This window comes from Schistocerca nitens, chromosome 6, assembly GCF_023898315.1.
Source record: "Schistocerca nitens isolate TAMUIC-IGC-003100 chromosome 6, iqSchNite1.1, whole genome shotgun sequence".
In the NCBI taxonomy this organism is placed as follows: Eukaryota; Metazoa; Arthropoda; class Insecta; order Orthoptera; family Acrididae; genus Schistocerca; species Schistocerca nitens.
Window position 1 is genome coordinate 572,412,143 of NC_064619.1, and position 20,075 is coordinate 572,432,217.

General features: G+C 44.5%; 1 protein-coding gene across 3 annotated transcripts in view; it reads right to left on the minus strand.

Moving 5' to 3' along the window:
* The window catches only part of LOC126262807 (cytochrome P450 6k1-like), a 100,714-nt gene that overhangs the window by 49,899 nt on the left and 30,740 nt on the right, over nt 1-20,075 (minus strand). For all 3 annotated transcript variants that reach the window (XM_049959648.1, XM_049959647.1, XM_049959649.1), the window contains exon 3: nt 3,399-3,637. In XM_049959648.1, the coding sequence (XP_049815605.1) occupies nt 3,399-3,637 (239 nt within the window). The remainder of the gene's footprint in view (nt 1-3,398; nt 3,638-20,075) is intronic.

A 20,075-nucleotide genomic window follows, 5' to 3' on the forward strand; every position in this document is an offset into this window, starting at 1 on the left:
GTCATCAACACAGATTTTCTGTGAAAGTTTTGGCAGGCATTGTTGGTGATGTCTTGATTGGACCCCATGTTCCTCCACCTACGCTCAATGAAGCACGTTATCATGATTTTATACGGGATACTCTACCTGTGCTGCTAGAACATGTGCCTTTACAAGTACGACACAACATGTGGTTCATGCACGATGGAGCTCCTGCACATTTTAGTCGAAGTGTTCGTACCCTTCTCAACAACAGATTCGGTGACCGATGGATTGGTAGAGGCGGACCAATTCCATGGCCTCCACGCTCTCCTGACCTCAACCCTCTTGACTTTCATTTATGGGGGTATTTGAAAGCTCTTGTCTACGCAACACCGGTACCAAATGTAGAGACTCTTCGTGCTCGTATTGTGGACGGCTGTGATGCAATACGCCATTCTCCAGGGCTGCATCAGCGCATCAGGGATTCCATCCGACGGAGGGTGGATGCATGTATCCTCGCTAACGGAGGACATTTTGAACATTTCCTGTAACAAAGTTTTTGAAGTCACGCTGGTACGTTCTGTTGCTGTGTGTTTCCATTCCATGATTAACGTGATTTGAAGAGAAGTAATAAAATGAGCTCTAACATGGAAAGTAAGCGTTTCCAGACACATGCCCACATAACATATTTTATTTCTTTGTGTGTGAGGAATGTTTCTTGAAAGTTTGGCCGTACCTTTTTGTAACACCCCGTATAATAAACTGGATTGATATGGAACCTCATTGCATTCCGCAGTCAAATGATCTCCTTTTCATTAATTATATATTGCTATGTGGTTCACACATGACATGTTTCATCAGCGTACCCCTTCCTAATTAATTTAATCCGATGGTTCAAATGGTTCAAATGGCTCTGAGCATTATGGGACTTAACATCTATGGTCATCAGTCCCCTAGAACTTAGAACTACTTAAACCTAACTAACCTAAGGACAGCACACAACACCCAGTCATCACGAGGCAGAGAAAATCCCTGACCCCGCCGGGAATCGAACCCGGGAACCCGGGCGTGTTTAATCCGATGTGCACTGTTTAATTTAAGTGCGTGAGCGAAAAGAAGTATAGAAATACAAACAGCCACTAGTACTACTTACAGAAGATCCTTGTAGATATGAATAGCTTAAATAGTATAAAAGCAGGGACCTCCAAAGGCAAGGATACGGAGGTGTGGGACCAAGCCGCGCCGAGTGTCCGCGCGGTTACAGGCGCCATGTCACGGATTGCAAGGCTCCTCCTGCCGGAGGTTCGAGTTCTCCCTCGGGCATGGGTGTGTGTGTTGTTCTTAGCGTGAGTTAGTTTAAGTAGTGTGTCAGTCTAAGGACCGATGACCTCAGCAGTTCGGTCCCTGAGGAATTCACACACATTTGAACATTTTTGTGCGACCAGACGCAACCGGATTCATGATAAACGCTGAGAAGCTACATGAACGAACAGTGACGTTTTCCTTTTGGTATAGCTAATATTAATACACAGGAGAGCAATGTGCGAGCCATACGCTAAAGTGACAAAAGTCATAGGACAGCGGTACGCACATTTGCAGATGACGGTAGTATCGCGTACACAAGGTATAAAATGGCGGAACTGTCATTTGTACTTAGGTGTTTCATGTGAAAAGGTTTCCGACGTGATTATGGCCCCACGTCGGAATTTAACGTCCTTTGAACGATGAGTGGTAGTTGTAGCTAGACGCATGGGGCATTCCATTTTGGATATCGTTAGTGAACTCAATATTGCAAGCCCCACAGAGAATACCAAATTTCAGGCTTTTACCTCCTTCCGCGGACAACACAGTGGTCGACAGCCTTCACTTAACGACCGTGAGGAGCGACGTTTACATAGAGTTGTCGGTGCTAACAGACAAGCAAAAATGTGTGCAATGACCGCAGAAATCAATGTGTGATGTTCGAAGAACGTATCCCTTAGGACAGTGCGGCGAAATTTGGCGTTATTGAGCTATGTTAGCAGACGACCGACGCGAGAGTTCATTAACAACACGATGTCGCCTGCAGCGCATATCCTGGGCTCGCCACCATATCGGTTGGACCTTAGACGACTGAAAAACCGTTGTCTGGTCAGATGAGTCCCGATTTCAGTTGGTAAGGTCTGATGGTAGGGTTCGAGTGAGGTGCAGAGCCCACAAAGGCATGGACCCAACTTGCCAACAAAGCACTGTGCAAGTTGGTAGTGGCTTTTAAATGGTGTGGGCTGTGTTTACATGGAATGGACTGGGTTCTCTGGTCCAACTGAACCGATCATAGACTGGAAATGGTTATGTTCGGCTACTTGGACACCACTTACAGCCACTCATGGACTTCATGTTACCAAACAACGAGGGGATTGGGAGTTTTTGTGGATGAAAATGCGTCATGACACCGGACCACAGTTGTTCGCGATTGAGTTGAAGAACATTCTGGACAATTCGCACGAATAATGTTGCCACCCAGTCTGCACGACATAAATCCAACAGAACATTTATAGACATAATCGAGAAGTAAATTCGTGCTTATAATACCGCCCCGGCAAAACGTTCGCAATTGCGGATGCTGTAGAGGGAGCATGGCTCAATATTTCTGCAGGGGACTTTGAACTACTTGTGGAAACCATGCCACGTCGAGTTGTTGCACTACTCCGGCAAAAAGGAGGTCCAACACGATGTTATGAGGTATAACATGACTTTTGTTACATCAGTGTACATTGTCCCACGCAGAATTCCCAATTCCCATTGACAAATGAGTGACGCAGCGACCGGTCAGCATCGCGCAGTCTACATGTCTTGGCTTGGCTCGTAGCGACTGTAGTTACACAGATGGCGCAAGATAAGGCCATGCTAAGGCACTGGCCTCGCATTCTGGAGGAACTCAGTTTAAGCCCACAACCAGGTGATTTCCTTGATTCGATCAAGGTGGATGTCTAGACGGTTTCGCGGAAAAAGAACGCAGGCAATTTCCTTCACAAACCCATCTCCTAACTGAGCTTATGCATCGTCTCTAATGATCTCGTCGGCAGTGGGACATTAATTCGTAATCCTCCTACATGTACACATATTAGCGCCTGACGACTTCTTAGCTAATGACGAAACTATTAAACCGTTACCGACAGATTAGCCATCACTCGATCGGAAATTACTGAAACTGGAGTGGGGCTTCAAAGCTTTCTGGACCTCAGAAGCTTCCGTCGGAGTTAGATTACTGGGATGTTCTTTAAGCTAACTACAATTCTGAAATGGTATCCGAAGGTAGAAAGAAAATCGTGAAACATCAGAAATAACATGACTAAAATCGAAATAAAGTGGGCTTCACATGGTCGTGAAATATGTATCCAGATAAACATAACTTAAAGGAACAGTGGGCTATTGGTGGTAACAGACAGCTTCCTCACCTGGAACATCATCTTCATTTTTCCCGACGTGAATGTGGGCGACAGCTTCACACGCAACCTCCGCCACTTATTTCCACCCAGCAGGAAAAGGTGTTTGTTCAGAGGATCGCTTTCATCCACTTTGAACCCTCTGTCCTGGAAGGACCAGAAATCCTTTACGAGGATATTGCGGATCAGATCTGGATCCAGTATCAGCAGACTAGGCCGATTGAAGAAGTACACGCCCCCGAAACGCTTGCCTGTAACAAATAAGAGCTTTAGTTACTTTCAGGTAACAAACAAAAATAATTAGGTATATTTCTTTTAGAATATACGTACTTTATAAGATTTTTAAAATATAACACGGGAAGAAACTAGAATGAACAGAAAAATACAGGTGTTCCAAAGTCATCTTTACAACATTTTTATAGCTTCAAACACATTAAAATGTTTTGATTTTATTTATTTTTGCAGGGCCGAATCTGACATTCAGCTCTTTCGGACAAGTGACAGGTTCAAACGCTATCACGTCCGACCATCGGACAGTGGCACACGAGGTTCAGGGAATCCAGGAGTGTCGTGAAGAGGACGAGTTATGGGTATCCGTGGGCGAAATGATGCAGATGTGGAACGGGTGCAATCGGCATTCAGCGCACACACTGATCTCTGTTTAGCGGTTACTAAAATTTCAGTCTTGTGGTCAATACTACGCCGCGAACCACACCTTTCACCCATTCCCATTCCTGAAACAAATGTGATCAAAGCTGTAAATATCATTTTGGAACACCCTGTACAATAGCTCTCGTCAGCTGTAAACAGCAATTAGAATTTTTTGAAGGCTGCATCCAGTATTAACTCCAAAAACTTTGTGAATTTTAACATTCCTCGTTTTGTCGTTTAGAGCCATCAGGAGTGTGTATCTTAGTCGTAGCGGGACTTGATTACTAAGACTTAAATACTTATTGGTCACGTGTAACATAGGTTCCACATTTTAAAACATCCTTGAAACTGTGGTACGAGAATATCACCAGTTAGTGACTGTAAGTACAAAACATACATCTTTTAGGAAGTCATAAGATGAAAAGCATCTCAACTCTTGATAGATTCACAAAATACTTATTTTCTATCAGTAGTATGGTCGTGGCAGTGAAACACACCTCTCCTTAGATTTTATCGGTTAAAAGGAGAATAGTATCATTCACGGCCCTTCAGATTTATATAAATTTTAGATTTATTTGCGGCCCTATGACAGTGCCGAATGTTTACTCTACAGTAGTTGCCAGCAAGTGGAAACTTCACTTTAATTATTTTTGCAGGTCTAATTTCATCAAAATAAGCTAACTATACTCCGTATGAAAAAATTTAATTCTTCCCTACTCTCAACACTACAACACAACCTACATTAAAAGTGCTCTCTGGAAACAGCTCTCAGAAAGTCGCAATGACCTGGTTGGTTGTTTTAGACTACTTAATGAAGCGTCATTTGACTAACAGTTTACGTCACCAGAGATCTTCCTTTTGGACCTCCGTGCCCACCACGAAGAAAGCATTCCAGGAGCACAACGTACAACATTTATTTTAAACATGCTAGTCCTAAAAGGAACGCCAGTAACTAAGTCGTCTGGGACTTCTCATAGACTTAACTTCATTTCCCAGGGAATATAAACATGGAAAATACTTGTGGAGAGAAAGCGTATTTGCACTGTTTGATAAATTAAACTTGCTAGTTACCTGTCGTTCGTACGGGCTGGTATGTAAACTGTTTTACACTGACGAGCCAAAGAAAATGGTACACGTGCCTAATATCGTATAGGGCTGCCGCGAGCATTCAGAAGTGCCGCAAAACGACGTGGTATTGACTCGACTAATGTCTGTAGTAGTGCTGGAGGGAACTGACACCATTAATCATGCAGGGTTACCCATAAATCCGTAAGAGTCCGAGGGGAAGGAAACCTCTTCTGAACAGCACGTTCCAAGGCATCCCAGGTACGCTCAATAATGTTCATTTCTGAGGAGTTTGATGGCCAGCGGAAGTGTTTAAACTCATAAGAGTGTTCCTGGAGCCACTATGTATCATTTGTGGACGTGTGGGGTGTCGCATTGCCCTGCTGGAATTGCCAAAGTCCGTCGGAATGCACAATGAACATGAATGGATGCAGGTGATCAGACAGGATGCTTACCTACGTGTCACCTGTTAGAGTCGTACCTAGACATATCAGCGATCCCATATATCACATCAACCGCACATGCCCCACACCATTACGGAGTCTCCATCAGCTTGAACAGTTCCCTGCTGACATGCAGGGTCCTTGGATTCGTGAGGTTGTCTCCATACTCGTACATGTCCAGCACAATACAATTTTAAACGCAACTCTTTCGATCAGGCAATTTGTTTTCAGTCATCAGCAGTCCAATGTCGATGCCGACGGGCTCAGGCGAGGCGTAAAGCCTTGTGTCGCACAGTGATCAAAGGTACACGAGTGGGCCTTTGGCTCCGAAAGCCGATATCGACGATGTTTCGTTGAATGGTTCACGCGTCGACACTTGTTGATGCCCCAGCATTGAATTCTGCAGCAGTTTGCGGAAGGGATGCACTTCTGTCACGTTGAATGATTGTCTTCAGTCGTCGTTGGACCCGTTCTTGCATAATCTTTCTCCTGCCGCAGCGATGTCAGAGATTTTATCGGATTTCTGATATTCACGGTACACTCGTAAAATGGTCGTACGGAAAAATCCCCACTTCATTGGTACCTCGGAGAAGCTTTGTACCATCATTCTTGCGTCGACTATGATACCACGTTCAAACTCACTTAAATTTTGATAATCTGCTATCGTAGCAGCAGTAACCGATCTAACAACTTCACCAGACACTTGTTGTCTTAGACAGGCGTTGCCGACTGCAGCGCCGTATTCTGCCTGTTTACACAAATGGTTCAAATGGCTCTGAGCACTATGGGACTTAACATCTGAGGTCATCAGTCCCCTATAACTTAGAACTACTTAAACCTAACCAACGTAAGGAAACCACACACATCCATGCCCGAGGCAGGATTCGAACCTGCGACCGTTGCAGTCGCGCGGTTCCAGACTGAAGCGCCTAGAACCGCTTGGCGCCTGTTTACACATCTCTGTATTTGAATACGCATGGCTACATGCCTATACTATTTTCTTTGGCGCTTCAGTGTATATTCAGTGTTTACTGGAGAAACACCATCTTGTAGTTTATTTTTTATTATATTGTGGTGTTTAAGTTAGTGTACAATCATAGAAATTTACAAAAGCAACGTTTTCAAAATACTTGCAGCCCTCCGCTTTAGACAACACATGCGCATCAAGACAAAAAAAAAAAAAAATGACGACGCGCCACGGATTATCCGAATGGGACGGAAACCAGATCTACCACTTTGCGTCCCACTGAGATAGTTTCTTCGTGGTGCGCCTTTTTTCCTTTTTTTGTCTTACAGTGGATATACAGCATGTATACGACAAAGCCGGCCGGTGTAGCCGTGCGGGTCTACGCGCTACAGTCTGGAGCCGAGCGACCGCTACGGTCGCAGGTTCGAATCCTACCTCGGCATGGATGTGTGTGATGTCCTTAGGTTAGTTAGGTTTAAGTAGTTCTAAGTTCTAGGGACTGATGACCTCAGATGTTAAGTCCCATAGTGCTCAAAGCCATTAAACGACAAAAAAAATGGTTCAAATGGCTATGAGCACTATGGGACTCAACTTCTGAGGTCATCAGTCCCCTAGAACTTAGAACTATTTAAACCTAACTAACCTAAGAACATCACACACATCCATGCCCGAGGCAGGATTCGAATCTGCGACCGTAGCGGTCGCGCGGCTCCAGACTGTAGCGCCTAGAACATCTCGGCCACTCCGGCCGGCTGTAAATGACAACTGTTTACAACGTACCATAGTGTTGTAGGTGTAATCAAGGCGAACGAATTGATACAGGACATTTGTGATCTATGAAGCCTGGAAACAGCCCCAAATTGGTCCACATAAGGCATATAACAGCGATATTTTGGCTAAAATTGACCTTCAGTTTTAAATACCCACTTTTCTTGAATTTACAGAATGTAGAATTGCCGTTTCTGTAAATTTTGTCTAAATATTGTGGATATTAACAGCATGAAATGAACAATTAAATCGTATTGTCTTAAATTAATAATGTCAACTAAACATCCAACTAAGTCGGTGACCTAAGAGAGCGAGAGGATATTGCAAAATCTAGAGCGGCGCGCATGCGCTGTAGTTTAGGTGGCTTTTGTATGTCATTTTGATGTGGTTGCCCGTCTCGATGGACCACAAGTGTCTCATATTCGACGTCGCGTACACCACTGGGATGCTTTGTAAATAGTTTACACCGTGTATGGATGTTGATTCTACTTTGTACCTGCGAGTAAGCCCTGTAAATTTGCGCTTGACTGAAACACTGTGTCTCGAGATGGGAGCCAAACATTGAAAGGATTTTACTTCAATTTATGGTCACACCAAGAGCAAATTTATCTGGAAACTGAAGAAGCATGAATGTGAACGGCTAGTATGATGTGACAGAAGTCCTGCAAATAGAAACGATTCCTTCTTCAGAGCACCCACTTGAAATAGTGTTTTCATTTACATCCTTTTTCCTGGCTTTGTCACTATGGTCACTACATCTAACACTCTCTGTCCCTTCACGTTTTGCAGTAGTGTTGCTGGACCCACCAGCTTCAGATTAAGTTCATAGCAGGGAATTCCTTGCAGTTGCAAGTCGTAATAATTCGACTGGATAGCGCGACATCAGTGGACAGATGATATTTTATGAAGCCAGCAATTTATTGTTATGGATGCTTTCTGCAATTTTTTATTACATCGTGACAGCATGGTAGCTCTCTTGGTACAGTCAGCACTTAAAAAACCAAGCGTAAAAAATTATCCTTTATGGTCCATCTTTGTCGGGATTGAATCCAGAATATTATTGACTCGTGTACCGATATTTCGGCTGACAACGTTGCAGCTATTCTCAAAGTGAGTCGCTTAAAAGAGTTTAACGTACTTTACACTGTGGAGTACACACGCCAACGATAATACTGCTGATAACGCGAGCGTCACTCACAGATAAAACTTTACACCTCGAAGAGGAAAACAAGCAAGCGCAGAGTCTGCGAATGCACAGCTGCTTAAAAAGTATTTGGTTGATGATTACGGATGGCGTATGTTGCAGTGCCACGCAGTGAAGACCTAGAACAATGTTTCCTTTAAGAGCGCAGACGTGAATTGATGGGTTTTCATCACCTGTCGAGTGGAAATCCTCGTCTCGGTTGGGCTGGTTGTCTTCTAATAACACTCCGACAGCTTTCTTGATCACTGAATCCCAATGGGATGAGGCTGTGGTCAGGATCTTAAGTTTCCTGTAATCTACGTAATGACCAGTGGAAATACACAGTTCATCCACCGCATATTTGTTAAGCGGTAGTAGGAGAGAGTTTCGCTGGTGTTCAATGCAACGTTCTTTTACAGTTCGTTTTATTTGTCCTATGTGCTTTTTACTACACTTTCAAGGAATTTCGTGTGCACCCGCCTTTCGTAAAAGCAAATTACCCTTCACAAATCCCAGAAGAGCTGCGGCGGTAGGAAGACCATGTAATTTTTCCTCCTATCTATGTAGTTCTCAATTCGTTCGAGCAATCAGTCATTCATAATATGAATCACAGTCATAGCTCATTCACTCAAAATGATTCAGAAATTTTACTTGTTAGAATGAAATCAGGCCATGATTCTTCTTCTCTGGAGGCTCGTGCTTTACGGCGGTCTGCTAATCTGTACAAATAAAATGCCTCGTAATATTTGAGAGCGTTGTATAATCAGTCGGGAAACCTCAGATAAAGCGGATATTTGGCTTTGGCTTTGATTAACCTTCCGAAGAAGTAATGGAGCTCTTTGATTATTAAATGCAGGTTCGTATCCAGTCTTTCGGAAGTTCCCTTCTGATTAACAACTACGCAATATATCGACGAATATCATTAATTCTCAATTGTCAAATACACACCTTTTGTATAAAGGAGCAATAAATATATATATATATATATATATATATATATATATATATATATATATATATATTTCCCTTTTAATCGTACAATTTCGTCTCAGTTATCTTCTGTCATAAATCTTAATAATCAGATTACAATTCTTCAAACCAAGCTCAGGCTAATCGGCACGAAGACAATCTCGGAAGCTTTTTTCTTCTAACAACCACCAGAGAGAGTACTACAAAGAATAATTATGCGCTCATGGCATAGCTATTGTATGAAACTATTTTGCGCATGGATTCTGCGAGTATGGAGATAGAAAATTAGCAAACGTCATTCAAGGGTAGAATTGTATGAGAATAATTAATCGAATATAAAGAGATATTACAACCACATCCACTTAATTCTTCTTCACTATTCAAGCAGTTTTTAAAGAAGTATTTCCCATATACGGTAGAAAGACCGAGAACTTACTTCTCTTTCTTCTTGCTCGTCTTTTAAATATTTTTTAATATGCCGGTTGAGTTTCCGAAAATGGTGGAATATTCGATTCGCCCGAAAACTTCGACCAACAAATTCTTCGCAGTTTGTCTGCAACGATGAATCCCGCGCCGTGCAACCATCATGAAGGTAAAACCGCAATTAGTGTGTCCGAAATAACTTACCAAAGCGAATCCACTGACTGCACCACGTCAAACATTTCATTTGTTTGGATATCCCAGTAATGTCTGCTGATAACGCAATAGCTGGATCCCCGTGTAAACAAATTATTTCTAACATATTGCAGAGTCAGGTTCAAATCCTCAAGTGCACATTTGTTATGCATGATAAACTCATTTACGACAAAAATTGGCAGCATCTGAAGACATAAGTTCATTCTTAGTTTTTCGAGATTTTCCAGTGGGGACCGTGAGTTTTTGCGAAGTCCAATGAGAGATTTCACGGTGAAAGGGGTATCTTGCCATCTGGTGATAATGTGATTTACTGGAGCAATAAAGCCTTTTCACAGCTGGGAAAGCAAAGGACTGAATAACAGACCTCGTAACCTAGAATGGGAAGCTTAAGAAAAGAATTGTTGAGTCTCCTTCATCAAATCTTTGAATTGATTACTATGTTGTGAAGTTGAGGCAGGATCTGCTGAACTTGGTGTTTAAGTTGATAAATACGGTACGCTGTTAGAATTTTTTTCCAGAACCATTGAGTTTATATCAGCAGATACACTCCTGGAAATGGAAAAAAGAACACATTGACACCGGTGTGTCAGACCCACCATACTTGCTCCGGACACTGCGAGAGGGCTGTACAAGCAATGATCACACGCACGGCACAGCGGACACACCAGGAACCGCGGTGTTGGCCGTCGAATGGCGCTAGCTGCGCAGCATTTGTGCACCGCCGCCGTCAGTGTCAGTCAGTTTGCCGTGGCATACGGAGCTCCATCTTAGTCTTTAACACTGGTAGCATGCCGCGACAGCGTGGACGTGAACCGTATGTGCAGTTGACGGACTTTGAGCGAGGGCGTATAGTGGGCATGCGGGAGGCCGGGTGGACGTACCGCCGAATTGCTCAACACGTGGGGCGTGAGGTCTCCACAGTACATCGATGTTGTCGCCAGTGGTCGGCGGAAGGTGCACGTGCCCGTCGACCTGGGACCGGACTGCAGCGACGCACGGATGCACGCCAAGACCGTAGGATCCTACGCAGTGCCGTAGGGGACCACACCGCCACTTCCCAGCAAATTAGGGACACTGTTCCTCCTGGGGTATCGGCGAGGACCATTCGCAACCGTCTCCATGAAGGTGGGCTACGGTCCCGCACACCGTTAGGCCGTCTTCCGCTCACGCCCCAACATCGTGCAGCCCGCCTCCAGTGGTGTCGCGACAGGCGTGAATGGAGGGACGAATGGAGACGTGTCGTCTTCAGCGATGAGAGTCGCTTCTGCCTTGGTGCCAATGATGGTCGTATGCGTGTTTGGCGCCGTGCAGGTGAGCGCCACAATCAGGACTGCATACGACCGAGGCACACAGGGCCAACACCCGGCATCATGGTGTGGGGAGCGATCTCCTACACTGGCCGTACACCACTGGTGATCGTCGAGGGGACACTGAATAGTGCACGGTACATCCAAACCGTCATCGAACCCATCGTTCTACCATTCCTAGACCGGCAAGGGAACTTGCTGTTCCAACAGGACAATGCACGTCCGCATGTATCCCGTGCCACCCAACGTGCTCTAGAAGGTGTAAGTCAACTACCCTGGCCAGCAAGATCTCCGGATCTGTCCCCCATTGAGCATGTTTGGGACTGGATGAAGCGTCGTCTCACGCGGTCTGCACGTCCAGCACGAACGCTGGTCCAACTGAGGCGCCAGGTGGAAATGGCATGGCAAGCCGTTCCACAGGACTACATCCAGCATCTCTACGATCGTCTCCATGGGAGAGTAGCAGCCTGCATTGCTGCGAAGGGTGGATATACACTGTACTAGTGCCGACATTGTGCATGCTCTGTTGCCTGTGTCTATGTGCCTGTGGTTCTGTCAGTGTGATCATGTGATGTATCTGACCCCAGGAATGTGTCAATAAAGTTTCCCCTTCCTGGGACAATGAATTCACGGTGTTCTTATTTCAATTTCCAGGAGTGTAGTTAAGGAGCAGGTAGACCAAACGAACTTGAGAAGTTTCACAGTTTGACTTAACGACATTTTGAACAGGTACTAGAGCGTCATTGTAAATGGTTTATTTCAAGTTCAGATATCTCCATTCTACGGTGCTGTAACAAATCTGCGGTCATATCACCTTTGAATGAGTCTGACAGAGCCATGAAGCTGAATAACAGAGAAACGCTTATCAAACGTACAAACGGAACCCGTAAGTGGGGATCCGAGTGAATCATGTGAGTTCTCAATGTTGGCATTCTTGAGCAGTCTTTTGAGACAACAGCCCTCAAGTGTTGGAACGAAGTAAGACCGGGGAACTAGAAGGGAGACAGTATCGATAAAAGCTGTCACGTTGCACCACACAAGCGCGACTCTAAGCGTCAAATTATTTAAAGCATCAGTCGCCATCGACTGCAGTCCCTACATACGGCGTTTAAACTCTTTTCTTCCTGGCGCCCTGCTTGATATAGTGAGTAACTTCTTGGTACATCAGATTTTTGGAGAACTAATCTTTACGGCATCAAGTAAGCGATCAGCAGAGTTTCTGACAGTTTTGGGCTTTCTGCATGCTTGCTATTAATATAGGCAACAAGACCGTTGTCGTAACTGACTGTGAGACGAGTAACTGTGAAGTCTTGGTCATAGATGGATCTGACCTCAGAAGCGCTTTTCTTTCACCAAATTATTCATTTTCGAATCTCTAACACTGAACTAGAATATGTGTTTCATGAAGTTCTTGGTAACCTTGGCTCTCGTACAACCTATCGATGCACATCGTCAAAAGGACCTCATACTAAGAGCGACTTTCCTTTGGTCCATGGCCACCAACAGATGGCTGTCCTTATTGATCAAATGGTCCTTAATCAAAGCCCTGGTTTATCGTATAGTGCTCTATTCGTTATTGTTGTGTACATAGTTTCGCGTAGTCAGCACGTACACAACTTTCCCAGTAGAGCGCGCCCCGCTAAGCACAACAGCGCAGGCGCAGCACTCGTGCGTCTCCGCACTACGAGATGGCGCTGCCGTAGAGACGGACCAAATTCTGCTTCCGCCGATCCGCGTATTAATATGTAACGCAGCCAATCGGATTGCTGCTAACGTAGAACCTTTTCTCCTCGCGGATCACATTCGCACAGTGATACCTGAACGCTCGAGGTATTATAATGAGTGTACAGACCTCCGATTAGTCAGCCTGCATCAGTCTGCATTAGTCTGTAGTCAAGTTTCAATTTGCGCCTAATAAGATTATCATATTCCTGTACACAGCCATGAAGAGAAATGTATAGACACTTTATCAAGTATCAGAGATGTGAGAATAAGATTAACGTACCAAGACCCAAAGGAACTTCAGATTCTCAATTGTAAATAGCATCCAGAACCAAGTTAAGTTATTTTTATGCCTGTTATTATTTTAATAAATGTGTGTGAAAATTAATCAAGTTCTGTTTAAAGTTGGTCACCGTCAATCTGCTACTCTAAGCGTGCAAGTGTCATTTCTATCGTCTGACCTAACGGCAGAAGATAAACACGCCACGATAAGACCACGAGACATATTGCTGGCTGGTTCAAATGGCTCTGAGCACTATGGGACTCAACTGCTGTGGTCATAAGTCCCCTAGAACTTAGAACTACTTAAACCTAACTAACCTAAGGACAGCACACAACACCCAGCCATCACGAGGCAGAGAAAATCCCTGACCCCGCCGGGAATCGAACCCGGGAACCCGGGCATAGGAAGCGAGAACACTACCGCACGACCACGGGATGCGGGCTCATATTGCTGACACTCGCCTACTTCGTAAGAGCGACAAGTCAAATAATCTGATGGTGTGTGTACCAAAGGTCTTACAGTATGCACACCACAGTTATTCACACAAAAAGATAATAGATATGCATTTATAAGAGCCGTTCACCCATGCTTAATTAGAAATACATGTAGACCAGGATCGATGCCATGATTAGGTCTGTCAACACTGTCATCAGTCTGTGACATACGAATTTTTTCATGTGGCTAGATAATGTATGAAATGTGAGATAAACAGCGCTTTTGCTATTCCATAGCGTACTTGCAGTATCAGAGGACGACAATGTTCTCATCCTCGTTGATACTCGCAGGAAATATTTAAAGTTTTTGATAAAAAATTCGTGTGGCTTTGTCGTACTTGCAAGTTGTTTTCAGTTCAGAGAGCAGGTCTTGTTTATCTCCGACCATTTATGTAATTCGAAGAATTATCTTCCATTATTACTTTTCTTCCACGCATCTGTGTAGATTGTTTTAACTTATTTGCTATCAATTTAGAAACTACTGCAGCTCCGCCTTGCGATACTTTAGTACGGTTATCGATGCGATATACTACCGCAACTGTATTACGAAATGCTGGGATATACTTTCGGTAGTACATGACGTCGAAAACAGAGTATGATAATGGAAATGAGCGTTTGGCGTCATTGGCCGGGAGGCCCCTTACGGGGCAGGTCCGGCCGCCTCGGTGGAGGTCTTACTACATTCGACGCCACATTGGGCGACCTGCGCGCCGGATGGGGATGAAATGATGATGAAGGCAGCACAACACCAAGTCCCTGAGCGGAGAAAATCCCCGACCCAGCCGGGAATCTAACCCGGGCCTCTTAGAACGGCAGCCCGTCACGCTGACCATTCAGCTTTCGGGGCGGACAGAGCCTGACAATGAAACCTACTTGCTTAGTAGTCGATTGCAAATAAATTACAGCGATTAACACCAGCTGAGACGAAGAAAATTAGTACATCTACATCTACGTCTACATCTACATCCATACTCCGCAAGCCACCCAACGGTGTGTGGCGGAGGGCACTTTACGTGCCACTGTCATTACCTCCCTTTCCTGTTCCAGTCGCGTATGGTTCGCGGGAAGAACGACTGTCTGAAAGCCTCCGTGCGCGCTCTAATCTCTCTAATTTTACATTCGTGATCTCCTCGGGAGGTATAAGTAGGGGGAAGCAATATACTCGATACCTCATCCAGAAACGCACCCTCTCGAAACCTGGCGAGCAAGCTACACCGCGATGCAGAGCGCCTCTCTTGCAGAGTCTGCCACTTGAGTTTATTAAACATATCCGTAACGCTATCACGGTTACCAAATAACCCTGTGACGAAACGCGCCGCTCTTCTTTGGATCTTCTCTATCTCCTCCGTCAACCCGATCTGGTACGGATTCCACACTGATGAGCAATACTCAAGTATAGGTCGAACGAGTGTTTTGTAAGCCACCTCCTTTGTTGCTGGACTACATTTTCTAAGCACTCTCCCAATGAATCTCAACCTGGTACCCGCCTTACCAACAATTAATTTTATATGATCATTCCACTTCAAATCGTTCCGCACGCATACTCCCAGATATTTTACAGAAGTAACTGCTACCAGTGTTTGTTCCGCTATCATATAATCATACAATAAAGGATCCTTCTTTCTATGTATTCGCAATACATTACATTTGTCTATGTTAAGGGACAGTTGCCACTCCCTGCACCAAGTGCCTATCCGCTGCAGATCTTCCTGCATTTCGATACAATTTTCTAATGCTGCAACTTCTCTGTATACTACAGCATCATCCGCGAAAAGCCGCATGGAACTTCCGACACTATCTACTAGGTCATTTATATATATTGTGAAAAGCAATGGTCCCATAACACTCCCCTGTGGCATGCCAGAGGTTACCTTAACGTCTGTAGACGTCTCTCCATTGGTAACAACATGCTGTGTTGTGTTTGCTAAAAAAGGAATAGTTATTGTTCTCCATGTCAAAATAGGTATGTAATAGTTAGGATAATTAACATTCTTACACTCAAGTGCGGATGGTAACGGGAACTTGAACTAATTTGAATTTTCGTCACTATTAATGAAGATAATTATTACGTCATCAAAAGGAACTCAGCAATATAAGTGGAAACATTGCTGGTATTTATAGTGTATTAAATCGTCAGGCCAACGTAGCTATCATAAAAAGCTATAAAAAGGTTTTGTTTGTCATTGTCATTAACAAACGTATTTTGTATACGAGAGTTCCTGGGAGTCAAATGAAAAGTCTGCTAACTGCAAAGGCTCTGTTTCTTCACTTGTGTCATCTACATTCTTGTTGCCTCTTATCTCACGTTCTTATCAGATTTTGGGAACAATTACATAGTCTCCATTTCTATAAATTTGTTGTTGTTGTGGTCTTCAGTCCTGAGACTGGTTTGATGCAGCTCCCCATGCTACTCTATTCTGTGCAAGCTTCTTCATCTCCCAGTAACTACTGCAATCTACATCCTTCTGAATCTGTTTAGTGTATTCATCTTTTGGTCGCCCTCTACGATTTTTACCCTCCACACTGGCCTCCAATACCAAATTGGTGATCCCTTGATGCCTTAGAATATGCCCTACCAACCGATCCCTTCTGTATTCAAGTTGTGCCACAAATTTCTCTTCTCTTCAATTCTATTCAATACCTCCTCGTTAGTTATGTGATCTACCCATCTAATCTTCAGCATTCTTCTGTAGCACCACATTGCGAAATCATCTATTCTCTTCTTGTCTGAACAAGTTATCGTCCATGTTTCACTTCCATACACGGCTAAACTCCACACAAATACTTTCAGAAAAGACTTCCTGACACTTAAATCTACACTCGATGTTAACAAATTTCTCTTCTTCAGAAACTCTTTCCTTGCCATAGCCAGTCTACATTTTATATCCTCTCTATTTCGACCATCATCAGTTATTTTGCTCCCCAAATAGCAAAACTCATCCACTACTTTACGTGTCTCATTTCCTAATCTAATGCCTTCAGCATCACGTGACTTCATTCGTCTACATTCCATTATCCTCGTTTTGCTATCAAGACGCATTCCATTCCGTTCAACTGCTCTTCCAAGTCCTTTACTGTCTCTGACAGAATTACAATGTCATCATCAAACCTCAAAGTAATTCGTACTCCATATTTTTCTTTTGTTTCCTTTAATGTTTGCTCAATACAGAGATTGAATAACATCGGGGATAGGCTACAACCCTGTCTCACTCCCTTCCCAACCACTGCTTCCGTTTCATGCACCTCGACTCTTATAACTGCCATTTGTTTTCTGTATTGTAAATAGCCTTTCGCTCAGTGCAATTGACCCTTGCTAACTTCAGAATTTTAAAGAGAGTATTCCAGTCAACGTTATCAAAAGCTTTCTCTAAGTCTAAAAATGCTAGAGACATAGGATGGCCTTTCCTTGATGTATTTTCTAAGATAAGTAACAGGGGCAGTATTGCCTCAGGTGTTCCAACATATCTACGTAATCCAAACTGATCGTCCCTTAGGTCGGCTTCCACCAGTTTTTCCATTCGCCTATAAAGAATTCGTGTTAGTATTTTGCAGCCGTGACTTATTAAACTTATAGATCGGTAATTTTCACATCTGTCAACACCTGTTTTCTTTGGAATTGGAATTATTATATTGTTCTTGAAGTCTGAGGGTATTTCGCGCTTCTCATACATCTTGCTCATCAGATGGTAGAGTTTTGTTAGGGCTGGCTCTCCCAAGGCTATCAGTAGTTCTAGTGGAATGTTGTCTACTCCCCAGGCCTTGTTTCGACTTAAGTGTTTCATGCTGTGTCAAATTCTTAACGCAGTATCATATCTCCCATTCCATCTTCAACTACGTCCTCTTCCAGTTCCATAAATTGCCCTCCAAAACATCTCCCTTGTGTAGACCTTCTATATACTCCTTCAACCTTTCTGCTTTCGCTCCCTGTCTTCTATGGTTTCAAAATATGTGGCAGCTTCTTTGCTCTTGTTCCTATAATGCTTCATCAAAATGTTTTGATAGTTACATGGGATCACCTTCAGAGGACTGCCTGCGGTTTCGTAACGCATATGTTCTATAGTCAGGCGACGTAAGTCAAGCGCAGTTCTCTTCCTCTCCAATCGTCCTTAACGCAGTGAAATTTATTTCCATTGGAAGAGGAACATTTATGTCCTCGAATTCACAGAGACTTTCGATTAGAATTTTTTCCAGCAAGAGTAAGGATAAGAGATTAGGAAAGTACAAGTTCGACTCACAGCGAGAAATTCCAATCGTCCTCTACGAAACAATTGGGAAAACTTGTAAATGAAAGCATCAGATAGTCAACCCACTTCTAGTAAGTTGTGTTGAAATCATAGCCCCTGAAGCTATTCTGGATCACGTAAATAACTTGACACTCAAATTAGAGAGTATTAAAACTCGCAATATCGAGGAGTGCGGGGTGGGGGTGGAGGTACTATATACCCTACATTTTAAAATATTGTAATTTAGTCAGGTGCATTATATTTTTTAATTTAGAAAGAAAATACACTCCTGGAAATTGAAATAAGAACACCGTGAATTCATTGTCCCAGGAAGGGGAAACTTTATTGACACATTCCTGGGGTCAGATACATCACATGATCACACTGACAGAACCACAGGCACATAGCCACAGGCAACAGAGCATGCACAATGTCGGCACTAGTACAGTGTATATCCACCTTTCGCAGCAATGCAGGCTGCTATTCTCCCATGGAGACGATCGTAGAGATGCTGGATGTAGTCCTGTGGAACGGCTTGCCATGCCATTTCCACCTGGCGCCTCAGTTGGACCAGCATTCGTGCTGGACGTGCAGACCGCGTGAGACGACGCTTCATCCAGTCCCAAACATGCTCAATGGGGGACAGATCCGGAGATCTTGCTGGCCAGGGTAGTTGACTTACACCTTCTAGAGCACGTTGGGTGGCACGGGATACATGCGGACGTGCATTGTCCTGTTGGAACAGCAAGTTCACTTGCCGGTCTAGGAATGGTAGAACGATGGGTTCGATGACGGTTTGGATGTACCGTGCACTATTCAGTGTCCCCTCGACGATCACCAGTGGTGTACGGCCAGTGTAGGAGATCGCTCCCCACACCATGATGCCGGGTGTTGGCCCTGTGTGCCTCGGTCGTATGCAGTCCTGATTGTGGCGCTCACCTGCACGACGCCAAACACGCATACGACCATCATTGGCACCAAGGCAGAAGCGACTCTCATCGCTGAAGACGACACGTCTCCATTCGTCCCTCCATTCACGCCTGTCGCGACACCACTGGAGGCGGGCTGCACGATGTTGGGGCGTGAGCGGAAGACGGCCTAACGGTGTGCGGGACCGTAGCCCAGCTTCATGGAGACGGTTGCGAATGGTCCTCGCCGATACCCCAGGAGCAACAGTGTCCCTAATTTGCTGGGAAGTGGCGGTGCGGTCCCCTACGGCACTGCGTAGGATCCTACGGTCTTGGCGTGCATCCGTGCGTCGCTGCGGTCCGGTCCCAGGTCGACGGGCACGTGCACCTTCCGCCGACCACTGGCGACAACATCGATTTACTGTGGAGACCTCACGCCCCACGTGTTGAGCAATTCGGCGGTACGTCCACCCGGCCTCCCGCATGCCCACTATACGCCCTCGCTCAAAGTCCGTCAACTGCACATACGGTTCACGTCGACGCTGTCGCGGCATGCTACCAGTGTTAAAGACTGCGATGGAGCTCCGTATGCCACGGCAAACTGGCTGACACTGACGGCGGCGGTGCACAAATGCTGCGCAGCTAGCGCCATTCGACGGCCAACACCGCGTTTCCTGGTGTGTCCGCTGTGCCGTGCGTGTGATCATTGCTTGTACAGCCCTCTCGCAGTGTCCGGAGCAAGTATGGTGGGTCTGACACACCGGTGTCAATGTGTTCTTTTTTCCATTTCCAGGAGTGTATTTATCGTTTCCAATGAAGTCTTCTACCGGATTCCGTAGATATTTTAAATTTTTCATCTGAACTTAACGAAAAATTTAAGTTTTAATACCAGATGTGTCTTTTCACAATGAATATCACATTCAATACTTTTAGATTGTGGGCCCTGTTTACACATCAACATATATGTTGTGGGTAAAAGTCAACAAAAATTAACAATACCTACATTGAAAAATATTTTTTGGTGGTCATAAAGTACCTCCCTCACTTTTTGCTAGCACATTATTGAAAGT